Source organism: Bubalus bubalis, chromosome 7 (genome assembly GCF_019923935.1).
Source record: "Bubalus bubalis isolate 160015118507 breed Murrah chromosome 7, NDDB_SH_1, whole genome shotgun sequence".
Classification (NCBI taxonomy): domain Eukaryota; kingdom Metazoa; phylum Chordata; class Mammalia; order Artiodactyla; family Bovidae; genus Bubalus; species Bubalus bubalis.
In genome coordinates, this window is record NC_059163.1 from 3,646,207 (window position 1) to 3,670,728 (window position 24,522).

A 24,522-nucleotide genomic window follows, 5' to 3' on the forward strand; every position below is an offset into this window, starting at 1 on the left:
AGCCCCTGGTGACGGCTCACTTCCCAGAGGTGCTGTCGGTCCTGGAGGATCCTCTTTGTCCACCCCGGTCTGCACCTGGTCCCCACCCTGTGATTCTGTTGGAGGTTGTGGACCAAGCCCGCAGGGGCTGGAGAGAGCAGATGGCCGGTGTGGGTCAGGCACGGGAGAGCAGCCGGTGGCCGGCGCTCAGTCTGCTGGGGGGCCCGGGGCTGTGGTCAGCCAGGCACGTCGGTCCTCACGCACAGCCGCTGGGTCTCGGGCCCTGCCCCTACCCGCCATCACTTACCAAACTGTGGGTTCAGAGTGGCTGGATCTTCCAGTTTTCCAGGGGAAGCCAGAGGTCATCTTTGTGCAAAACAGTCATGAGTTTTATGCGTACAACTGAGCCCTGCCAGCCAGACAGAACCCACAGGGCTGGGGCTGGGATGCGAGCCCGACAGGTTGGCGAGGGGCTGGCCGAGGCTCCCCGAGGACCGCCCCCTCCACCTGCCAGGCCGCGCCCTGTGCCGCCCAGGATGTGGGCGTCCAGCCTGCCTTCTGTCCCTTCTGGCGTCACAGGCTCTACGAGAGCTGATGCTCTTCCCGCCCGGACGGCTCTGCCCGGGGTTTCTGCACAGACGCAGCCTTGAGTTTAGCTCCTGACTGCTCGGTCCCTCTGCTGTGTAACCCTGCCTCAGGTCTACAGAGGCCTTGCCATTGTGAAGCCTCCCCCAGGGGTGTGTGTGGGTGTGTACACGTGTGTGTGAGCTCGTGTGTGCGTGCTCATCCCCCTCTAGAACACAAGCTTCCTGGGAGCTCCTGTTTGTGCTGTGTTTTCTAGACTCTAGAATCGCAGACACAAAGCAGGTACTCGATGAGTGAAAATTCGGGGAAAGAAAGTTGGCCACGATGCATGCTTTATTTTGATTTTTTTTTTTTTTTTCTCCATTAAAGTCTACCATTGAAACATGCCTTTTTGTCATTATCTTTTTTCTTCACAGTTAAGAGGAAAAAAAGTTCCAAATCAGAGGCCAAGGGAACTGTGTCTAAAGTCACTGGGAAAAAAATCACCAAGATCATCGGTTTGGGAAAGAAAAAGCCATCGACGGACGAGCAGACCTCCTCGGCAGAGGAAGACGTGCCGACGTGTGGTGAGACGGGGGCGAGGGGCTGTATTACCAGATCCGCCCCTTCCCTGAGCACGGAGACCCTCTGCGGGTGACCTCTGTATTGCGTTCATCTGAGTCTCGTTGGTTGGGATTGTGATCGGTTAAGCTGAGGGAACGGATTACATTTTCACTGCTATTTTTTTTTATTTTTTTTTACACTGCTTATTAATGAAGCCCTTGCAAGGGTTTGAGATGAGACCTCTGAGGTTCTCTCAAGGTGAAAAACAGAGTCTCTGTTTGATCCCACGAGGCTCTCCCAAATTCCTTTTAAGTGGCTTTAGAGGGAAATGTGTGTGTGTGCGCGGCTGGCCAGCAGAGGTGTGCCAGGTATGTAAATACGTCTACACAATCCCCAGCGGCTCCCCACTTAGCCTGAAGTCCTGCAACTCAGCTTTCAAGGAACGCTCTGCGCCTCAGACTCAGTCGGGCTGGCTGACCCCGCTCCCCTCGCCGGTCTTGGTCCAGTAAGAGGTCTCTGGGCAGCCCTTGTTGGCGAGGCTGGGGCTCCCCTCACCGGTCTTGGTTCAGTAAGGGGTCTCTGGGCAGCCCTTGTTGGTGAGGCCGGGGCTCCCCCCACCGGTCTTGGTCAAGTAAGGGGTCTCTGGGCAGCCCTTATTGGCGAGGCCGGGGAAGCACCAGGGAGGTGGTGGTGATGGCTGAGACTCCCCTACTGCCCCTGCTCGGCTGGGCCAGGGCACGGGAGAGGAATCTGCAGAGAAAACCATATCCGGTCTAGTGGCAGAGGGCTGGCCTGAAGCAAGGAGTCAGAGACAAGTGTGTGATGTCTGGCTTGTGGTCACAAACCCGAGGGGGAACCAGGTCAGCCACGGGAGAGTCTGGTGGGGACGTGACCTGGATGGGACAGTGTCGGGGACCATCTCCCTGCAGAAGTGGGACTGTCCGTGTGGTGTTTCCTAGGCAACCACGCTCCCGAGAGTTAGGCGACTCTTCTACGTGGAAAGTCTTCAGAGGCTGAAAGGTAGACATTCGCTCTTTAAGAAAACGGGGAGTGAGCTGTGCTTTTCAGTGGCCGCGGCTCATGGGCTGCTGTCCCTCAGGGCCAGCGCTGCGACGCCTGTGTGCGTGCTCCCTGTTCCACCCTTTCTCCCTCTCTGGCCGAGCCTCTCCTGTCCAGGTGTCAGGTTATTTGGTGATGCCAGGAGATAAACAGCTCTTAGATGCTGCCCATTGGTGCCCAAGTTGGGCCCCACACACACAAAGATGAGTTTATTCAGCTGATACCCCATCCTAGGGCGTGGCTTGCGCTGAGAGGGCGGTGTGAGCCCGGAGCCGTGTTGGCCGGGAGGAAGGGTTGACTGTGGAGCGTGGGGCAGGTAGACTTGGGGTGGGGAGCCTCCCGAGGGGCGGGCAGGGAGGGCTCACAGCTTCCCCCTGGCTTTCACAGGCATTGTCCTGAGAAGTCGGGATACACAGGAAGCCCCTGGGCCGTTGTGCAGAAGTGAGTGTGGAGCGGAAGACAGCGGGCAGGCAGTGGTGGGGCCTCCCGGGGTGGAGGCGTCATCTCGGGGAGGCCCCCGTGAAGTGGCTGCTTGTGGGTTGAGCTGGGAGGGGAGGTGGTGACCCCAAAAGGAGACCAGGGGTCTGGGAGCGCCGTGCACACAGAGGTCCTGGCTTGGCCCTCGTCGGACAGTCGGGTCACAGAAGCGAGCGCACTGACCCACGTTCTTTGCACGGAGCACAGCCGCCCTGCAGAAGCTAAGCCAGCGGGCAGAGCTCGCGGAAGGATGCGGGGAGGGGGCATTGTTGGTGCCAGGGCCATGCCCTCTGCCTTCCTGGAGCAGCTCACAGCCCTGGTGGCTGGGCTGGTTTCCTCTTACATTGGCCACTGGAGCCATGATGGGAATTCGGGGTTAAGGTGGGAAACGGGAATTCTTCAACAAAAGGGGATTACTATTTTAGCTTTGTGTTTTTTTGTTGTTGTTGTTCTCAAAACTGCTCTAGACCAGTGGAGGAAAGAGAGGTTCTTTCATTAGAAATGTTCGTATGGAAGGGGACTTGGCCACTTGAGGTCCAGGCCGCTCGCTGTGTGGGAGGACGCTGAGCTGAGGAAGGCTGTGGAGCTCGTCCTGAGCCACCAAGGAGCTGGGGGCAGGACAGGGCTGGCCCGCAGGCCTGTCTTGCAGCCCAGGTCTGCCCTGCCCCTCCTGCCCCTCCCAGGGCTTGCCACCTTCGTGACTTCTTTTAGCAGCTGGGGGGGGTGGGGGGGAGGGGCGTGCTGGACGGCGCAGTTGCGGTGAGGCAGTCGTGGGGGTCTATAGCCCGTGTGGGTTTCCACCAGGCTCTGAGTGGACACCTGTCACCTGTACTAAGGGAACACTCTCTGTCCACATGGTCTTAAAATGATCATGCAGTTCTTGGCTGGGCCAGGGCACAGGAGAGGACTCTGCACAGAAACCCAGGGGGAGAGTGACTGTGTACCATGATGTTAGAACAGCTGCAAGCCCTCAGGCAGGAGAAGCTGCTGGATGAAGGCTCCCCGCCCAGCCTGCCCGAGGAGACTGCGCAGCTGCTGTCCTTGCCAGCAGGAAGGGTGGGGCCGTTCCGGGGACAGGGGACACTCCTGGGGAGGGGGCAACTGGGAGCTGAATTGAGATCTCTTCCCTGGCCTCTGGGTGCACCAGAGGAATGCCCGCAGTTAGGAGAGGGTCCTCTGCAGGTCCACACTGCCTGGCTGGCCGCGCCCCCGGCTCTGCCCGACCCAGCCAGCTCTCCCTCCCCCTCAGTCGGTGGGCGCTATGCCAGCATCAGCCAGGCCTGCTCCACCAGCAGTCACTCAGCCAAGCTGGTCCAAGACAGGCACGTGGCCCCCGAGCAAAGACTGCCGTGTCCTTTGCTTGCCCGTCTCCAGCGCTCAGGGTTCCAGCGTCGTCGTCACTGTGTAAGCTCAGCTGTGGTTCCCAGGAGATGTGCGTTTCGCGTCTTTCTTTCTTCCCCACCCCTTTTCTGTCTGTCTGGGCCAGCCCCCAGGCCTCTCAGCTGTCCACCTTCTCCTCCTCTGGACCCCTGCAGGCCACCCAGCGAGAGTTTTGAACCCTTGGACTAATGATGCTAATCGCGTCATCCTGTGCTGAGTCAGCTGAGGGCCTCTGACAATCTTGTCTCGGTTGGATTTTCCAGCTTTTCCCTCTAAGTTACTAGATGAAGATGCAGATTGAATTCAACACCCCCCCCCCCCCACCCAGTTTTGTCCCCAGTACCGAGCAAAGAGCCGGGGATACAGCACCTCAGTTAACACTTGTAGACCGAATGATTACCGTAAGCAAATTGCAGATTCTCTGAGCCTCGGGTTCTCTTCCTGTGAAATGGGCTCATACTCAAAATTACTTTGTTTTCCTTAAAATTGAAGGTAAAATTATGAAACATTAGGCACATTGCCTACTTCACAATTTACGCTCAGTGCATGGTCTCCATTATTCATGTGTTCACCTGAAAAAGCCTAAGCAGGCCGACATAGTCAGCCAGGTAGATGACTGATGCAGATAATGTCTGCACTAGGAACACAGAGACTGATGCGAGGGAAGGGCCCCAGGTGCCAGGATGGAGGCCTTCCTGGAGGCAGTGTAGCCTGGACAAGTTGGAGGGACTTCCTGGTTATTTCTCAGGCCCCTCCCAACTCTAATGTTCAGTGACTCTGATGTTTTCAGCAAGAGTTGTCGGTGGATATGCAGGAAGGTTATATGTCTCACTTTTTATCGTAATCCAGGCACAAAAGATCAGGCAACATTCAGTGAGGGAGAGGGAGGCAGAAGGCATTCTTGGCGTCTGTCACCACGTCAGGGGCGTCTGGAGCTCTTGGGCCTGTGTGCCCCCTGGAGGGCACACGCTTGGGGTGGAGGGAAGGTTCTGGCGTCAGTGTCTGTGGGGCCAGGGTCAGCTGTTGGCAGCGTCTGGACGTCGGGTCTCCCCTTCCGCCCTCCCTCCGGCAGCCCTTGTTGCTCCTCGACTGCCCTGTTCCCCCCTGCCAGTTACATATGGAGGCCTGCGGAGATGAGAGGAGCAGTGGAAGTCCCCACAGACGTGTGCCCATAGCACAGAGGTCCCCTGGGCAGCACCACCCTTCCCCGTCCTAGAGAAGGAGGCAGTGGACCCTGGCCCCCCTTCAGCCAGGCCTCCTGCCTGCCCTTCTGCAGCGGCTGGGACTCAGGAGCCTCCTGGTCCGCACACAGCGGGATGCGCGGGTGCCTGCAGCTGCCCCCTCCTCCTGAGCCCGAAGCTGTGCCTGTTGGGTCAGCCTCAGGCCATCATGGAACTGCGCGCACGCTTGCCACCACGCTCTTATAAACAGCCTTCAAGAGTTCTTTCTTCAGGATTCGGAGCAAAGACAGTCTCAAAACATCAAACGGAACTTTGCAAATTGTTCAGATACAGTAACTTCTCACCATGACATGATAAGTGGGAACAAACAAGCAAGAAAAATCAAAGGATTCTGGCATTGCCTTACCAGCAGGGCACTGAAGTGACCAAGGCCAGCCTGTGCCCGGCCCTGGCTGCTCCTTGGTGCCCCCTGGTGGCGGGTGTCTGCTCGGGCTGACCGTCTCGGGGTGGACAGGTCCTGTGTTGGCAGCAATCCTGTCACAGACTGGCCGTGTGTGTGTATGTGCACGTGTATGCTCTGTGTGTGTGTGCATGTGCCGTGTGTGTGTGTGTGTGTGTGTGGTGGAGTGGGGGGCTGGCAGTGATCCCATCACAGACTGGCCGTGTGTGTGTGTCTGTCTGTCTGCCTGCCTGTCTGTGTGTGTGGGGGTGGTGTGTGTGTGTGTGTGTGTGAGGGGGGAGTGGGAAGAAGACTCTTAGGGGACACGGGGCCTGCCCTCTGGCTCCAGAGGCCTCAGATGGGCCGCCTGCCGTGTCCCTGCGTGGCCTCTCCCCGCGCAGGAAGTAGGAATGAGGGCCGCCTCTTGGGAGCAGCCGGTGAGCCTGGCGGGGAGGCCACGAGCCAGATGTGGGCTCGTTTCCGTGGCGCTTGCTGTTTACAGAGACAGGCCTCTTACCCACTTTGGTTCTCATTTCACTTTTCCCTTTTGGGCACTGTAACTAAAGATGAGGAAGGCGTTAAAATATGGTAATTGCCTGTGAAGTCACGCTCTAAATAAAGTGTGAATCTGCCCAGCGTAATCATTCCTCCTGTGACTCGCATGTTGAGAAATTCACAGCATGTGGTGACTCGGTCAGGGAAGGCGGGCCCCTTCGCCGCTCCACGGGTTGGGTCGTTCTCTTGGCAGGCCGGGCCATGCTCAGAAGCTGCGGCACGCCGCACACACACACCTCCCCAGCCCTGCGCCGGGACAGGTGCGCCCGTGCGGTGATTCTAAACTCCTGAGGATTCTAAGCCCCGTGGAAGGCCAGAGGAGTCCTGGCACTGCTCCTGGCAAGCCAGACGTGCCTAAAGTCCTCCAGAAACTTTTCACTTCTCTTCCTTCACCGTCCCTCCCCGCCGTCTTCTGCGTCAAGGCCAGGTCCCTACAATAGCGTCTGAGGTTTCCTGTGATCAGGTTCCTAGACGTCCCAAGTCTCAGTTTGCCGTGCTCCCCGCTTCTCCAGGCCTGAGGAGCTCCCCACACCTCCCAAGGCCCAGGTGAGAACATGCCCTGGCTACGCGTGAGCCTGCACTCTGTTGGCCCCGGGGTGGCGGGGTGACTGCGCCCCCCCCAGTGCCCTGCGCCCCAGAGCCCTTGCAAACGTGTGCCCAGGCAGGCTCAGGCAGCTGAGCTGCCCCAGGCTTCAGCTTATTTCTTCTTAATCACACACACTGTCCTGCTGTCCGTCGGCCATCCTGTGTATCCATTCACACCCGAACGCACACACAGTGGATCCAATTGGCAGCTGTTTCCATACAAGTCCAAAGACAGGCCTTCAGCGTGATTGATGACTTATAGGTGATATCAGGGAGACAGTAAATAGTTCTAATAGCCACCCCTTGGATGTTCGGGTATTATGTCTGACTGTGTGTTTTTAAGGAGAGCTTACAAAAGAATGTGTGTGAGAACCGGGCCGCTTAACAAATACTGCTTTCCAGATGAAAACTGAAGCTCTTTCTCTGCCATCTTTGGCTCTCTGAAGAACCTCAGGTGGGTCTTTGCTGGGAGGCCGTGAACAGGATCAGGCATGACCTCCCTCCTCCCCTTTGTGAACTCTGCTTCCCCAGCCTGTCTTCACGCCCCTTCAGTGTGTAAAATATAGGGGGCTTTGAGTCCCAGGCCCTTGAGCTGGGACTCGCTTCTCCATTTTCTCTGTAATTTTACAGATATGGCAGCTCGTGTCGCAAAACTGAGGTTTCAGTTCCCGGCGCCCTTTAGGGTAATATACTGGGAGAACTGGCATCACATTCAGGAATGTGGACCTTTAAGTACTGTTAAGTGTCTCCCCAGTAAACTCTCTGAGCAATTATTTATAGTAATATTTATATGGAAAATAGGAAGCACCATTCTGGGCCCTGAAAATATGTTTGGTTTTTTATTTTCCTTTGGTTTTTGCCTTTATAGTGTTGATCCATTGCTAACAAAGGGTGTAAGGTGTCGAAGAGAAAAGAAGCAAAAAGCATGGTCCAAATTGCCTTTGGGAAGACATTTAAAAATAACGGGGGTCAGAAAGGATGTATTTATTGAAAGTCTATCTATTTGTTTCTTGGCTGTGCTAGGTCTTCAGTGCTTTGTGCAGGCTTTCTCCAGTTGCGGCGAGCAGGGATGCCCTTCGTGCAGTGCGGGGTCTTCCCATGCCGGTGGCTTCTCATGGAGGTGGCTTCTCGTGGCAGCGTTGCCTGAGAGCACCTTCTCTCATTGCAGAGCATGGGCTCTGGGCGCTCAGATGTCAGCAGTTGCAGCACGCGGTCTCGGTAGTTGCGGTGCGCAGGCTCGGTTGTTTATGGCACACGGGCTCAGCCGCGCTCGGGCACGTGGAGTCTTCCCAGAGCAGGGAATGAACCTGTGTCCCCTGCACTGGCAGGCGGATTCTTAACCACTGCACCACCAAGGAAGGACCCTCTTTTTTGAGTTGTGCATGTGTGATTGTGCATGTGTGTTTACATATGTGTGCACATGTGTGTGTGTGTGTGTATGTGTGTGTATGAGTTGAGAGCAGCCGGATAACCTAAGGAACCCTTGATTCTCTTCTTCCTCCTTGACCTGCCTTCCGCGTGCTGCTCCCCTCGCTGCCTCCCTCTCGCAGGCACAGTCCTGTGGACGGGTTAGAAGTCGCTGCCACCCGGTGATATCTGTTTTTCGTTCCTTGCTGCTTGTAGAAAAATGCATTGTATGTTTGTGGCGAATGAAAATGATGGGTTACTAGTGTTTGAGGAGATTAAAACATGACAAGAGCTCTTGTAATTCCACCCCATTCCATCCGTACTGCGCTGATACAGGGCAGCCCCAGAGACGTGGATGGCGGGCTTCCACGTGCGTCAGACCCAGGCCCTCAGACCTCAGCAGATCCTCCCATCAGAGGGCCGAGGAAGGGTGTGTCTGTTCTCTGGGCAGGAGTCTCATCCTGAAGACCTGCGGTCATTTGCTGGAATCCTCCAGCGGTGGGGAGCTCACCACCTCCCCAGGCCGCCTGTTGCCTGGAAAGCTTCCCTTTGCAGATAGTTTCATTCCTCGTGGGAAGCTGGAATCCGCCACCCGGGGCTTTTCCCTAGCTGTGTCCTTTGCAGCTTACTTGGAATGAACCCGGACACTTTCCTGGGTGAGGCCCCTTAGCTTTTTGAGGACAGCTGTGTGGCCTCATCCCCTCTCTCCTTCCACCCACCGATGCCTCAGCGAGCTGTCACACACCTGGTCGGGCTCCGGGGTCCCGAAGGCATCCGGGAGCTGGTGCTCAGCCACATCATGCAGTGCGGAGTGTCGGGCTCCGGGGAGGTCTGGGCTGTCCCGGCCCCTGGAGCTGATGGGAGCGGTCGCCTCGTGGTGGTGGCCCCTCTCGTCCCAGCAGCCTGCGCTTGTGGTGTGCGGCATGCGGGGCTTGTTCTCTCCTCACTGCTGCCTCAGGCATGTCTGTCCCAGGGACTGACAGCCGCTCTCCCTGCAGGCTCCCTGGTTCCTTCCCTCCTCGGGGGCCTCCCTCCCGGGGTGCTGATGGCGGCTCTCCGTGCAGGCTCCCTGGTTCCTTCCCTCCTCGGGGGCCTCCTTCCTGGGGGGCTGACGGCCGCTCTCCTTGCAGGCTCCCTGTTTCCTTCCCTCCTCGGGGGCCTCCCTCCCAGGGACTGACGGCCGCTCTCCGTGCAGGCTCCCTGGTTCTTTCCCTCCTCGGGCGCCTCCCTCCTATCAGGCTGATGGCCGCTGTCCTTGGTTGCAGGCTACCTGAACGTGCTTTCCAACAGCCGCTGGCGGGAGCGCTGGTGCCGAGTCAAGGACAACAAGCTCATCCTGCACAAGGACAGGGCCGACCTGAAGACGCACATCGCCTCCATCCCGCTGCGTGGCTGCGAGGTCATCCCAGGCCTGGACTCCAAGCACCCGCTGACCTTCCGGCTGCTTCGCAATGGCCAGGAGGTGGCCGTGTTGGAGGTAGGGACCAGTTGCAGGGAAAGGCAATTAAAACTAATTTCTTCTTTACACACTAAAAGCTTTCATTTTTAAAATTTAAAATTTTTGTTTCTGGTCTATTATTATTTTCTGCTTCTCTATTAATTCAAATATTTTTTTCCTTTGTTTTTTTTTTCCACTTAGCATTAACATGAATAAGCTACAAAGATACACACAAATCTGTATACATATGTATACATACATATGTGTACACACATATATGTATACATAAATAGAGTGTAGAATTTCCAGTGTATGTGTAAGTATATTTATGTTGTACAGTCGATAGAAATAAGGATTTTTTGGATTTGGTAAAATGGCCAATGTGTGTTCAAAATTAATCAGTGTGTGTGTTAGTCGCTTAGTCGTGTCCAACTATTTGCGACCCCACGGACCATTGTCCGCCAGGCTCCTGTGTCCAGGCTCCTCTGTCAATGGAATTCTCCAGGCAAGAATACTGGAATGGGTTGCCAGTCCCTTCTCCAGGGGATCTTCCCAACCAAGGAGTCGAACGCAGGTCTCCTGCTTGGCACCCAGATTCTTTACCCTCTGAGCCACCAGGGAAGCCCAATCAGATGCAGAGCCAGATTCTAAATGGCTGCAGTGATGCTGGCCAGTGGAGGAAGTGGCCAGTTAGCCAACCTAGAAGGTCTTGGTAGGAGATAGGAGTTTGTTTCAGAGACTGCTTTTTTGGGGGGCGTGAGGGCAAAAAATGATTAACATCATAGTTCTTCCTCCCACGAGCTCCTTGCCCGATGGTTTGGATGGGTTGAGGTCATAGGTCAAAGGTCCGAGCCCACCGCGGTGGCTGACCTCACAGAAGGGAAGCAGGCCTGGCTGGGGCTGGGGTGTCTGGGCCCCAGTCTTGGTTCTGTTGCAGACTGTGATCACAACCCAATCTGCTTTTCTCTCTTGGCTTCTTTATTTGTCTGAAACGAGCACCAGGCTATGGTTGGTGTGCTTGGTGAGCATTTATACGGGCTGAACGCTGCGGGGCGGATGGCGGCAGAAAAAAGCTGAAAGCGTAAATGAGGAACCTGTACTCTTGGTGTGGAGCAACGCAGGTGTCCCATGAGAGCCTGGGCAGCGGGTCTGACGGGAGTGCGAGGGCAGGAAGGCGTGGGCTGGCGCACGCTGGGTTCAGGGGTGGAAAGGGAGCCTCTGGCCTGGACTCCGGGTGGAGACAGGAGGCCCCGGGGCGGGGCGGGGCAGGGAGGGGCTGGGTGAGCAGGACCCTGTCTGTCTCTGCTCCCCGCCCTGCATGTGCAGCCTCATGTCCCCGCAAGATGGTGGTTGTGTTTCATTGTTTTTCCCTATTCTAGGTGTGGAAGCAAACACACACACTCAGAAAAGTAACCACGCTCAGCGTTCCAGCATAAGCAGAGTCTGCCTGAATCAGTTAAGGAAATGCAGTGATGCGGGCAGTAAAATCGTATTCTGTACACTTTCTAAGACCATTTTATCCGAACTTCTGAGAGAAAGTTGTGAGCACAGTACACATAATTCCACGCACCCTTTACCCACAGCCCCAGATACCAACATGCTGCCACGTTTGGTATCTCTTGCATGGTCTCTCCCACCTCTCTTTTCTCTCTATATGTTTTTTCAGGACCTTTGACAGACATGTTGCCCCTCTTTCCCTAAACACTTCAGGGTGAATTTGCTAAAAAACGAGAGCATTCCTTTACCAAAACCACTCCGTAATCATCAAAACCAGGGAATTCACCCTCACGCAATACAATCATCTGACTCACAGATTTTAATCAGATTCCCCCGGTTGTCCCAGTGATGTCCCTTGTGAGCAGAAGGAAACGCCGGGTGGTACTGCCCTGGGCTGCAGTCTCTTTGGCTTTCTCTGTCTGGTTTCATGACATTGATACTGGGCATGGTACAGAGCAGTTATCATGTAGAAGATCCCTCAGTCTGGGGATGTCTGCTGTTTTCATGGACATTTGCATGTGGGGTCGGCACGCTTGGCAGGGCCCGTGGAAGCAGTGGTGCGGTGTGCAGGACAGCCGTCAGTCTGCCCCGCGACTGGTGTTAACTCTGAGCCTGTGGGCGGGTCGTCTGCACGGCTTCCCCACCGCAGAGTTGCTGTGTTTCCCGTTTGTCTTTAACAAGCTTCTTGTGGGAAGATTCTTTGAGATGTCCTACCACGCACAGTTTTCCCCGCTGACTTTCAGCATTGGAGAGTAAGTCTTGCCTGAAGCAGTTGCTAAGTGACTTCCTAATTCCATTATTCCCTGAACATTTGGTAGTTGGTCTCTACTGTCAGGGAGATTTCCCTTCCTCTCATTTAATTAGTCACAATTTCATTCACTCATGTATGTTTATATATCAGCAAGGGGTCAGAGATTATTGTTCTAATCACTGAGTATAATCCTTTGTTGTCGGGATTTATCCTGGTCAGATTAACAGAGTTGGTCAGTGGAAAGCCCTTCCAGCTATATGACCTCTGCTGTGTCCCTGAAATAGACACTGAAGCTCCCGTCGTTCTGTGAGCTCCTTCCTCATATTATGATGCACCAAGATATTCCAGGCTCATCTCGGACTTTTCCCGCCCCAGGCCTGTTGGAATCAGCCACGGTCCAGAGAGCTCTAGGGGACTCCTCCTGGTGGATGGTGGTACTTAGAAGCCAGCATCTGGGTGGCAGGTGTGCTGAAAGTTACTGGGGTGTCGTAGGAAACTGTGTGTATGTTTATACGTACATGTGTTCAGGCATGTTTGTTACACGTATTACACACATGCATATGTATGTGTACACGTGTAGTAGTGGTAATAGTGTCAGTTGCTCGGCTGTGCTCAGCTCTTTGTGACCCCATGGACTGTAGCCCGCCAGGCTCCTCTGTCCATGGAATTCTCCAGGCAAGAATACTAGAGTGGGTTGCATTCCCTTCTCCAGGGGATCTTCCTGACCCAGGGATCAAACCCCGGTCTCCTGCATTGCAGGCGGAGTCTTTACCATCTGAGCCACCAGGGAAGCCCATATATGTTTACACTCACATCTCTACCTGAAAGTGAAAGTGAAAGGTGCTCAGTTGTTTCCGACTCTGCGACCCCATGGACTATTCAGTCCATGGAATTTTCCAGGCCAGAATACTGGAGTGGGTAGCCTTTCCCTTCTCCAGGATATTGTCCCAACTCAGGGATTGAACCCAGGTCTCCCGTATCGCAGGCAGATTCTTTTCCAGCTGAGCCACCAGGGAAGCCCAATCTCTACCTATTTATCCACTAAAAGCCACAAGATCGTAACTAGTGTTTTAAATTCAGTATATTATATCCACTATATCCACTGAGATAGTTGTTAAAAGTCTGAGGAAATTTCTGAAAATGAACAATGAGGAAAATAGTTAAGAGTGTAATAGTATCCACAACATCTTAGATATTGTATTAAAATGCTTTTAAAAATGCTTAGATGAAATAGTTACGGATGCATGGCTAGAGGATCAGTCACAGATATTCTTGACATAGAAGGGGAAGAGCAGAAGACCAGTGAAGAGAACCTATTTGTGATTTCTTTCTAGTAACCAGGTGTTCATTTCAGCTTAGCAGACGTTGGTTACATCCTGCTCTCTGCGAGGCACACAGTTGGGACCCCTTCACTCTGTCTGGTGGCCGCATACGACACTGGCCAGGCGTGGTCTGTCGCTTGAACAGCATCGCTGACCAACTCCATCGGCACACAGTCCCTCCTCAAGCGCTCCTCCCCCGAGAGGTTGTGTGCCCACCGCGGGGTATATGTGCTTGCCTGTGCTCTGATCCATGTTCAACTCGTCCAGGTTACGGTGTTGAAAACCCACTTTTCTTTAAGTGTTTAGGCTCAACTCACACATCTTTCTTTATATAAAAATTCTGTAAGTTTTACAAAAACTTTAAAAAATTATTTTTCTTTCACATTCAGGTACCTCATAACTCTGTTTCCCATAAACTTTAAACATTGCTCCCATATTTGATTAACGAAAGTATTTAGACATTTGAAATGCTAGTATGAACGTCACGTAATTGACCTTCTGAATCACATAACAGGGGCAGCTTAGAATTTTAATGCACTGAATCTTGAAGATCTATTTCAGACTTGTAAATCAGGCAGATGACATTTGGGGAGCATTTGAAATATCCTAAAAAAAAAAAAAAAAATAGCATGCACAAAGCAGCCCAGTGCTCGTCAACACAACTACACCTGTGTCCACACAGCTACTGTGAAAATGGAGGTGGGTGATTTACTGTGCCGTCCAGTCGGGGGATAGAATTGGTACTGCAGGCGCACGCCAGAGACCACAACAGGGGCTCCTGGTCAGCAACGTGGATGCCACAGCGGCCGAGGCCTGACACGCTGTCCAGGTCAGGCGCCTGTGGCTGGAGAGGCTCCTCCTGCTGCCCGGCTTTTATTGCCAAACTCAGGCGGCTTTCTAAACAGCTTCCTGTGGCTGAGATTTACATAATCCCATTAGCTTCTACGTCTTACACCCTAGTGCCTTTCCCCAAAATAATTGGGAGGCCTTTAGTACCTCTGGTTTTTATTTCCCGGGGCATAATCATGGTGCAGCTTCTGCATTCAGGCCTCGCGTGAAGGCGGGGTTGATCCCGTGGCGCGGGCGGTGACTGCGTCGTCGCCGCCGTCCGCGTCTGCACACGCCCCGTGTTAAGCGCCTCTCCTGTCGTGTTGTCGCTTTACTGACACTTTATGAAAGTGTGAAAACCATACTGTTACATAAAATGCTCTTTCCGCCTCTTCCCCTCACCAGGCATCTTCTTCTGAAGACATGGGCAGATGGATTGGGATTCTGCTGGCTGAGACGGGGTCCTCGACAGACCCCGGGGCCCTGCACTATGACTACATAGACGTGGAGATGTCCGCGAACGTCATTCAGACGGCCAAGCAGACCTTCTGGTAAGGTCCTCTGCCGTGAGAAACGGCACTGAAGTTAAACAACTTTATTCTTTTCCCTAATTTTTCCCCTTTTATGTAAGTATATAGCTTTAAAGGGGGAAAAAAAGAAAGACAACTGAAGACTCTTCTTTTCTGTATTAATGCAGATTTTGGTGAAATATTTGTCATTTCAACCATCTGTGTTTTCTATTAGAACAGGGTTTGGCAAGCTTTTTGTGCAAAAGGCATGACAGTAACATTTTTGGCTTTGCAGACCAAATGTTAAAACTGCTCAGCTCTGCCACTGCGGTCACACACATAAATGAATGGACATGGCTGCGTGCCAATAAAACTTTATTTGCACACACAGGCAGTGGGCCATATCTGACCCATGGACTGTAGTCTGCTGACCCCTGTATTAGGGAAACAGTTCTATAAAGCAGAAATAATTCTCCTTATTGTATAAGTAAGGACTGCATTTTCAAAGCCATCAATCATATACTTTTAAAACTTCAGTGTGATTTTTTTTTTTTTAAGGGCTGTTATGTATAAAAACATTTAAACAATGAGTATTTCTTTCACATAATCATGGCCAGGATAATTAATGCAGCAGTTCTCAAAGTATGGTCCACAGACCACTGTGGGTATTCAAAACCCTTTTTAGGCAGTCCCAAAGGTCAAAACTGTTCCCATAATGACACTAAGAAATTATTCTTCTTCTTTGCATTTCCATCAGTGATGCAGAAGGAACCAGGGGCAGGGGGGTAAATTGGCAGGTACCTTAGTACTGTCTTAAGTGGTCGCTTAACAAGGTGCTGTGACCATGGTCAGCACCATGCCTTTGTAGCAAAAGAAGGTGGTGGGTTCACTTGAGACGTCCATGGTCAAGCATTGAAATTCTTCCTGTTTCTGTGAAGGGCCAGAGAGTAGATATTTTTTATTAACGCTCTTGGGTCCACGTCTTTTTGACATTTATGAGACGTGGCAGGCAGGACACACAAGCGCTTTATTGACTGAACTGTCGTGTTGTCCTGAGGAAACGCTCTTATGTGACAGAGTCACGAACTCAGCAGCTCCTCCCCAGCCCATCACCTTTTTTTTCTGTTTTTACCGGAAAGAACAATTCACAGGTGAACTGTTGTTATTCAGACGTAGGCATTTGCAGACACTTTTTCGAAAATGAACTGAGCGAGCGTCTCATCTCGAGGAAGGTGGCTGGCAGTGTTTGTTGCCTGCAATGGAGTTGAACTTTCACTGAGAATTGAGAACTCTAGGTGCGTTCCGTCTTCCACTTCGAGCCGACGTCTTCCCAGTACTCAGGCTTTTGTGATAACGTTGGTGGTGATGTTAAGTGTGATATCTGATATTATGTAATGAAGTGTGTGCATTTGGAAGGTCTGCGTCAGTCATGCACAGGTCAAACGTCCCTCCCACAAGCAAGATAAGTGAATGGGTGTTCATGTCAAAGCTGACAGCAAGTTCACTGATACAGTCTCAGATTCTACATGGCAACGAATCATTAAGAAATTACCACTCGTTGAGTTTTGGTGTAGTATCAAAAAATATCTTCCATGACCTGGAAAAGCTGTTAAAATACACCTCACTTTTCCAACTAAATATCTGTAGGAGGCTGGATTTTCTTTGCCTACTTCAACCAAAACAACATATTGCAACTGATTCAATGCAGAAACAAATTTGATAATCCATTGTCTTCTACTGAGCCAGACATGGAATAGATTTACAAGCATATCAAACAGTACCATTTTTCCCACTTAAAAAAATTTTTAAAAGGTATCGTTAACATTCATAAAAATATGTTGAAATACAGTGGATTTACTGCTGTTGTATTTGAACGAATAAAGGTGAACACATTCCTGAGTTTCAGTTGCAAGTGCCGTCAGCCTCGGTAGTGAACACCCACGTAAACCAAAGCTCTTCGGCATCTTCAGTAGGGTGGAACATGGTGTAGAGACTTAAGATGCAGGAGGATGCTCGTCTGCTGGAACACGTCTGTGAAAGGAAAACACGGCTGGTTCCTGTTTCGTGCTGTGCAGAGCAGGGGTCAGGCACCCTTTTCTGTGAAGGGCAAGTCAGCGGGCACGTTCAGCTTTGCAGAAAGTATTCACCAGCACGACCACCCCCCTTTGTCACCATGCTCAGCTCCCCGCGTCGGGCAAAAGCAGCAGGGCGGTCCTGGAACCAGTGGACATGGTTACTCCTGGCAGGGGTTTGCTGGGTCCTTTGTGTAAAGTGATGCCCTGTGAGGTTATGCTGAAAGGAGCACCGGGCCAGGAAGAAGGGACCTGGGTTCTGTCCTGCCGCAGCAGGTACCAAACGGAAAGGTTTGAGACATGTCCGTCCTAACCTGTCAGCGTCCAGCTTCTTTTTGTAGAACACAGAGTTTAGGTAACGTGATATCTGAAACGTGGGGCTCTCGTAGCTCTGATCCCTGGATTCCCACTTCTGTCTCTCTTGTCCTTGGAGAATCTGGACTGGGGCTCAAGGGAGGAGGATTGAAACAGAGCAGGTGATGAAGTTGTATGATCAGCAAGTAACGATAAACATACCAACAACTTGGCAAGCCCACCTGGGCCTCGAAGACTCTGAAACCCTTTGAGTAGGAAGAAGATAAACGCAGATATTTGCACTATTTGTCTGTTTAACATCAACACCACCATCTAACTTTCCCACACAAGTGGTGTTTGTGGGGGACTTGAGCAGTCTTGAATGGGGTTGTGGGATGAACGTTAACTTAATGCTTGGCTAGGGGGCTCAGTAAAGTAAAGATAACGTCAGCCTGTATTAGGAATCAGGCTTCCCTGGTGGCTCCTTGGTAAAGAATCTGCCTGCAGTGCAGGAGACCTGGGTTCGATTCCTGGGTCAGGGAGATCCTCTGGAGAAGGAAATGGCAACCCACTCCGATATCCTTGCCTGGAGAATTCCATGGAGAGAGGAGCCTGGTGGGCTACAGTCTGTGGGGTCACAAAGAATTGGACACGACTGAGCAATTGAGCATGCACTTGTTAGGAATCAAGCCACCATGTTCCACCCAACTAAGGTAAACGGCCTTGACAAAATGAGTTAATCCTATACAACTTTACTGGAAAACCTCCAGGAACATTAGAGGATTTCTGAAGTCAGACCACGTGTACTGTCTCATCTCTGTTGTTTGAAAACCAGAGTGACAGTGATCAAGTGCTCACTGTTCTGTCCATTCTTGTTATTTTTTTTCTGATAATAAGATTCTAATTAGGAAAGTGTAAGTAAATTACAGTGAGTCTCCTAATTGTATAGTAAATAAAGCACATTTAAAGTTGCTTCTAAGGAAGCGTAATATCCTTAAGTCCAGTTTTGCACAATCCGCACATCTAGAGTGACATAAAAGAAAGGAGTTCATGGTCGTTAACTGTACCGTTTGGACGTTATTAGTTTCAAAAAGCCTCTCATGAGTCTACATGTAACTACAACAATAATAAGCAAACTGATAACAACATTTAAGAGAAACCTTGATGAAAAATATTTCCCCTAGGACCCAGATGAGTGGAATATTCATCTGAACCAAATATGAGAAGGTCACATTTTCGAAAAAGGAACATAGAGTGAAATTTTGAAAATTGATTTATTAAAAATATGCACAAGTTTATGGCTGCAAGAATCTTTGCCGCCCCATTAAAATCTTTATTGGACATGTCACTTAGCAGTAAAGTTTATTTTTATTTATTAGTTTTCTGTTAAACCTTCTGTAACAATTAAGAGAGAAGAGATTTAACAGGGAAACCGTGTTCAAAATATAAAATATGGTAGCCTGCCAGTGTAATAAATAATCTAAGATTAATTTTTGCCTTTATGTAATTGGCAGCTAGTTAGCAAATCTTTTCGAGGTCATTAGGGGAATATTGGGGGCATTAATTATGTCTGGAGAAAGGACAATGATATATTTTGGGAAGAGGCAGTAGAGGAAAGAATAGTAGTGTGAGGTCTCCTAGAAGTGGTCTGTTTGAGTATTAGTAGCGGTAAGGGGTCGAAGCATGCCTTTCTGTGGCCTGTTTTTAAATAGGACACAATATGCTGCTGCTGCTGCATCGCTTCAGTTGTGTCCGACTCTGTGCGACCCCATAGACGGCAGCCCACCAGGCTCTCCCATCCCTGGGAGTCTCCAGGCAAGAACACTGGGGTGGGCTGCCATTTCCTTCCATGGGAGTCTCCAGGCAAGAACACTGGGGTGGGCTGCCATTTCCTTCCATGGGAGTCTCCAGGCAAGAACACTGGGGTGGGTTGCCATTTCCTTCTCCAATGCGTGAAAGTGAAAGTGAAGTTGCTCAGTCGTGTCCGACTCTTCGCGACCCCATGGACTGCAGCCCACCAGGCTCCTCCATCCATGGGAGTTTCCAGGCAAGAGGACTGGAGTGGGGTGCCATTGCCTTCTCCGAAGACCCAATATAGAGGATATATGATAGAAGGCAGATGCTCTGAATGTCTCTTCTGGAAGTCGTTCCACGTCGTGCTGGGCAGGAGCCGTGAGAGAGCTGAGCAGCAGTGGCGATGCTGAGAGCTGCGGGCCAGCGGGACACGGAGAGGGCGCAGACAGGCCGGCGGGAGGCCGCCGCCGCGAGCCGCCCTCCCAGCTGCGTCCCCGGAGACCTCACTCCAAAGTGCAGCTCCTGAGAGCACAGGCGAACCTTGAGAGCGTTAAGGCATCGTGAGAAGACGATGCATTCTGGAGACGGCTGGTGGTGCTGGCCGTACAGCAAGGCAAACGTGCCTGGGGCCCCGGAACGGGCACTGAAAGGTGCTTCAGCTGGTAGCATTTCTGTTGTGTGCACTTTACATATATATATACATTATGTATATATACACACACATTATAGATATATTATATATATATATAGACACCTCCCAGGGGCCCTAGTGGCAAAGAACTGGCCTGCAAATGCAGGAGACACGCGTTTAATCCCTGGGTCAGGAAGATCCCCTGGAGGAGGACATGGCAACCGCCTCCAGGATTCTTGCCTGCAGAATCACCATGGACCAAGGAGCCTGGCGGGCTACAGTCCATAGTGACTGAGCATGCACATGTATTTCTGTGTCTTACGTTTTGGGTTTAACAAGTGGCATGTGGCCTCTCGTCTCATTTTTATGTTTCTATGTGGCCAACAGTGGATTGCAGGAAGAGTGTCTGGTCAAAAGGCGAGGGACCTCGTATTTGGTCTTGGATCCCAGAGACCTAGCTGGGGGGCCCAGGTCCCCCTCCGAGAGATGACGGGCAGCCTGGCTGGTGGCCGAGGTCTCTTCCAGCTGGGACAGGACATCCTGTGTGTCTGTGGCCTCCCGTTAGGTCCTGTGGATCAGAAGTGACCTGCTGGTGTCTGCTCCTAGTGAGCGAGCTTCTGCCCCCCCCTCCCCCGTCGTGGTCCACGCTCCCTCCTGGCATCTGTGCCCAGTGGGGGCCATGCAGGGGCCGGAGCGCGGAGGCCCAGACCAGGCAGGAGACAGCCCCTGGGCAGGGCGTCTGTCTAGAGCAAGGAACAGCCCTGCAGTGCTCACAGAATTGGAGCACATCGGGCCACAGACAACCCGTGGGGCTGGGGTGGTCATCCTGTGGCCTGCCTCTCATCACCAGCCCTTCACTCCAAAATACCCTCTAATGGGGTGTTTAAACCAGAGAACGTTAAATGTGTATCTGAAAGCAAATCCAATCTGTCTTTCTTGTATTCTGTTTTTCCTATACATTGTTATTTCGTCGCTAAGTCCCGTCCGCCTCTTTTGCAACGCCATGGACTGTAGCCCGCCAGGTTCCTCTGTCCACGGGATTTCCAGAATACTGGGGTGGGTTGCCATTTCCTTCTCCAGGGGATCTTTCTGACCCAGGGCTTGAACCCATGTCTCCTGCATCTTTTCCTAAATATACGTTAAAGTATTTTAAGTACAGAACAATCATATGCATTTTTGTGTCAGGGAAAGAGTTACTTGTGAGATGGCTGTGTGCCCCGGGTGGGACTCGCTGTGCGTTCTGTGTTCTCCCAGCAGAGGGCAGCACTGCACCCGAGCCGCCGCCCGCGCTCAGGGGGTGGGTGGGAAATGCAGGTTTAACCCCAGGGCGGATCCTGTACAGCCCCTTCCTCTCATTCTCTCAGCAGCCAGGAATCCCAGGGCAGCTTTGTCGCAAGTGTCTGAGAGGCAGGTCTCCCCTTCCCACTTATTGCCCACAGCTTTGCTCATTTGCCCTGTTTTTTAAATTTACCATAGAAGTGTAAGATCCCAAGAAAAAGCAAAATTTGAAAAAACAGATTTTTTGTTTTGTTTTAAATTTCAGGCTATCTTAGGTTTTCCTGTTGGGAAAATTGGAGAATCTCCAGGGTAGTTCTTCCCTCGGCATTGAGGTTTTTCACTTGTACCACCAACAGACCGTTCACACGTTCCTTCCTTCCCTGCTTCCTTCATTCGTATTTGTTGAGCAGCCTTTATCTGCTGGCTGTCACCCCGGCACATGAGGAATAGAGCTGGTAGAGGCCGTGTCCTCCTGAAGCTGAGGTTCTAGTGGGGAAGGCGGACATCACTGTGTCACATGTCAGGGGATGATTAGTGGTAGGAAGGAGCAGGGACAGCAGAGAGGTGCAGAGGGGGAAGGGGACACACTTTACTTGGGGTGACTGGGAAAGAGGGGTCTCAGAGCTGCTGGCAGAGAGCCACTGGGAGCCTGGGGTGAAGAGCAGGAGGGGCGGGGGGCGCGGGGAGTGGGCTTGGTGCTCGGAGCCTCGCAAGTCACTAGCACGCGTGTGGGTCTCCCGAGGGCTGGGGGTGGCCGCCCTCAGGCCCCCAGAAGTTCGGGCGGGGAGGGCGGGGGGGGGACAGACTCTCAAGGAGGGAGCAAAGCTCAAGAAAGGCTGTGGGATGGGCGCTCTAAGGCGCTTCTAGAACAAGGTCCATGAACTTGCCCTGAGAAGAGCCAGAGAGGAGATGCTTCGGTTTTGCAGGCCAGATGGTCTCTGCCTTCCAGAATTACCAGGCTCATGAAAAAGGCATGTGGAGAAAAAGGAGACATAGTTTATCAGTGAAGGGTCCTGGTAAATAAAGGTGTTCCGGTCAAGCTTTATGGGCAGAAGCAGGCTGAGCCCCTGCTATAAACTGCTGAACGCCGGGTTATTTGTGGCACACCAGGCGTGTGCAGGGCCGCTTTCCGAGTCCCCGGCAGGCTCGTCCCCGGTCTCTGCTGCAGTCCCAGGCACAGATGACGTCCCATCCTGCAGGTGAGGGTCCCCCTGATGGCTGTAGAACACCCGGTCCTGCCCGGGTCCTGACGTTTCTCCACCCGCAGCCGCGGACAGAGCCCAGGCACCCGTCAGCGCCCCGGGAGGCTCGGTCATCCTCCGCAGGGTCGTAACCCGCTTCCTCTCTTTCAGCTTCATGAACCGGCGTGTTCTGTCCACTAACCCCTACGTGGGGAGCACCTCCAACGGCTACGCGCACCCCAGCGGGACGGCGCTTCACTACGATGACGTGCCCTGCATCAGCGGCTCGGTGAGTGTGGCGGGCAGAGCTGGGGGTGGGCTGTGCTGGAAGGCGGGCGCCCGCAGGTCCCTGTGACTTCCCCTCCTTTTGGCCTAAATGAGAGAGGCAGGATGAAGACCACACCCCACCTCTCTCGTGTTTGACACCCCATTTACCTTAATCCACGTGTGAACACGAGGGTCATTGGCCCCAGGAGCCGGTTTGTCATTCGCATCAATGCCGTTAGCCAAACACCATCGGAAATCTCCATCAGAAGGGAGACGTTGCCGCGGGGTAATGACCAAATCGCCGGCTCCGGACACCTTCCCGCATCCTCAGGGTAGCTGGCCTCCGAGTAGCTGGGACTCCCATCAGTGGAGAAGCCAGCCAGCCGGCCTGGCCTGCAAGGCCGTGTTCGAGTGTGGATTGAGATGAAAGGGGCTCGATATTAGGTCATGAAGGTCATGAAGGTCAGGGTGTAGGCAGGCTTGGGGATCCCGTCCCAGCTGCAGAGCCCAAAAATAGGGAGTCTGGACTGAGTCCAGGGTGGTCTGGGGTGGGCGGGACACAAGTCCTGTCCCACCCATCAGGCCCGGCCATTCGCCCCCTTGCCCCCCATCCCCACTGCACCTTCAGCTGGGGTCTCCAGGACTGGAGGGGCTCTGGTGCGTGCTGTGGCCGTAGCCGCCCGCCCTGCAGAGCGGGGCCCAGGAGCTCGGGGAAAGCCCGTGATGGCCCCACAGGAGCGGGTCCCAGGCCAGGCACTGGGCCCTTTCCCAGGAGGCCCGGCTCTTGGGGTCCACTTGCTAGTCTTGGGGGAGCCTTCCCCACCGTTGTAGACCAACCGCGTGGGACAGTCTGCTCCTCTCAGCCTCTGGCCTCAGCCCCAGATGTTTTGAGAACACGCAGCCCTGCCTCTGTCTCGCTGCCTCAAGGCCCCCTTGTGATCCTTGCCCCCAGAGGGGTTTCTCCCAGGGCGCATGGTGGGCAGAGTGGTGTAGAGAAAGCCAGGACCTCCACAGACGCCCGCCTGGGCCCCCCGTCCCCGCGCTCCAGTTAATGCCACGCAGGTTCGGGCACCCCAGGAACGAGCACAGCTCCCGCTGTCCCGGAGCTGAGAGGCTGCCGGCTCCCAGACTCCGCACCGAGGAGGCACTTGTGCCCGCGCGTCGCTGGGCAGGTGGAGTGAGTGATGGAGCATCCTGCGTTCAGGCTTCCCATTCCCTTGCCTAAGGGCTCCTTGGAGATCAGGCCTCTCTTTAGACTGTCGTGCCCTTTCCTGGGCGCGGTAACCAGGCCCTCTCTTTTGGAGGTGCCCTCACTCCTCAGTTTGACAAAGTTCATATTTTTGAGCCACGATACCTGCCGTTTTAGCCGCGTTTCAATTTCAGTGATTCTTTCCCTTCGCGTCTCCCCGAGGCCCAGGTGAACGTGCATCTCGAAAAGGAGCTTCTGACGGGCGCTCACGCACTTTTAACCTGCAGGTGCTGTGAGCTTGTTTTCCAAGTTTTCTATGTGACCTAATCCTTTGGTATTTTAGGAAGAGGATGGTCCCGTCTAGACCATCTTAATAACCTGGGACAAATATATGCTAGGTTGTCATTATGAAACACTCACATCCACGTTTATCTGCATGTATTGTTATTTTTAGATTATAGATGAGTCCCCAGCACACAAAAATAGACACACTGAAGTGACTGCAGCGGAACAAAAACATTCCTACGGTGAAATTTTAAGCCTTTTCTATTTTTATAACAAAAGGCCGTAATTGCATTCTGGCAGAAAGGAACTCTGCCAGGATATAAAAATAGACTAAAATAAGTATAGTACATGAATTAATATTTTCTCTCTCTCTCTTTTTTTTTTTTAAATGCAAAGCAATTTATAAAGACCTTTAAAACTTAAATGAATCTGGCCGTGGTTGTGAGTTTGGGTTTTAATTTATACTTTAATGTCCATGTTCTAAAGTGGCTTGTAGCTATTTTAATCCTTTGTATAAAGGTTTCCACTGAAGTAGTGCCATTGTATCAATTAATAGTTTGAAGCATCCTGTTTTCTATGGTGATTGGATTTCTTTCTTGTAACAGCCTGTGATTTTGGCCATTGCGCTTTCTTCAGGCCTAACCAAGTATGGGATGCGGGGGATGTTGGCAGTCATGTGACCCACAGAGCGTACACCCGAAGCCCGCATGGCAAGCTTGGGAGGGTCCGCGGGTGGTCTGCGCCCAGCCCCTCCTGGCCTGGGGGGGCCTGAGGTGCAGATGCTTGAGGGCCGTGTAGTTACGGGCACGGCCGTTCGCTCCGGCTCTGCCTCCTACAGCTCCGCCTGAGCTCTGTGCCTTAGTCTCCCCTACTTTGTAAGATTCCTGGCAGAATTCTGTGCATCGTACATCAGTTTTACTGTGAAATAAGATAAAGTGCTTGCTGGGATCTTAAATGCACTATTGACCAGGGGATTTTTTTCAGAAACCAACGCCT

General features: G+C 52.6%; 1 protein-coding gene across 5 annotated transcripts in view; it reads left to right on the plus strand.

Annotated features, from left to right (window-relative positions):
- AFAP1 (actin filament associated protein 1) overlaps positions 1-24,522 on the plus strand; it is a 149,347-nt gene that overhangs the window by 106,619 nt on the left and 18,206 nt on the right. For all 5 annotated transcript variants that reach the window (XM_025289636.3, XM_044945614.2, XM_044945612.2 and 2 more), the window contains 4 exons: positions 981-1,130; positions 9,456-9,667; positions 14,432-14,577; positions 21,957-22,074. In XM_025289636.3, the coding sequence (XP_025145421.2) occupies positions 981-1,130; positions 9,456-9,667; positions 14,432-14,577; positions 21,957-22,074 (626 nt within the window). The remainder of the gene's footprint in view (positions 1-980; positions 1,131-9,455; positions 9,668-14,431; positions 14,578-21,956; positions 22,075-24,522) is intronic.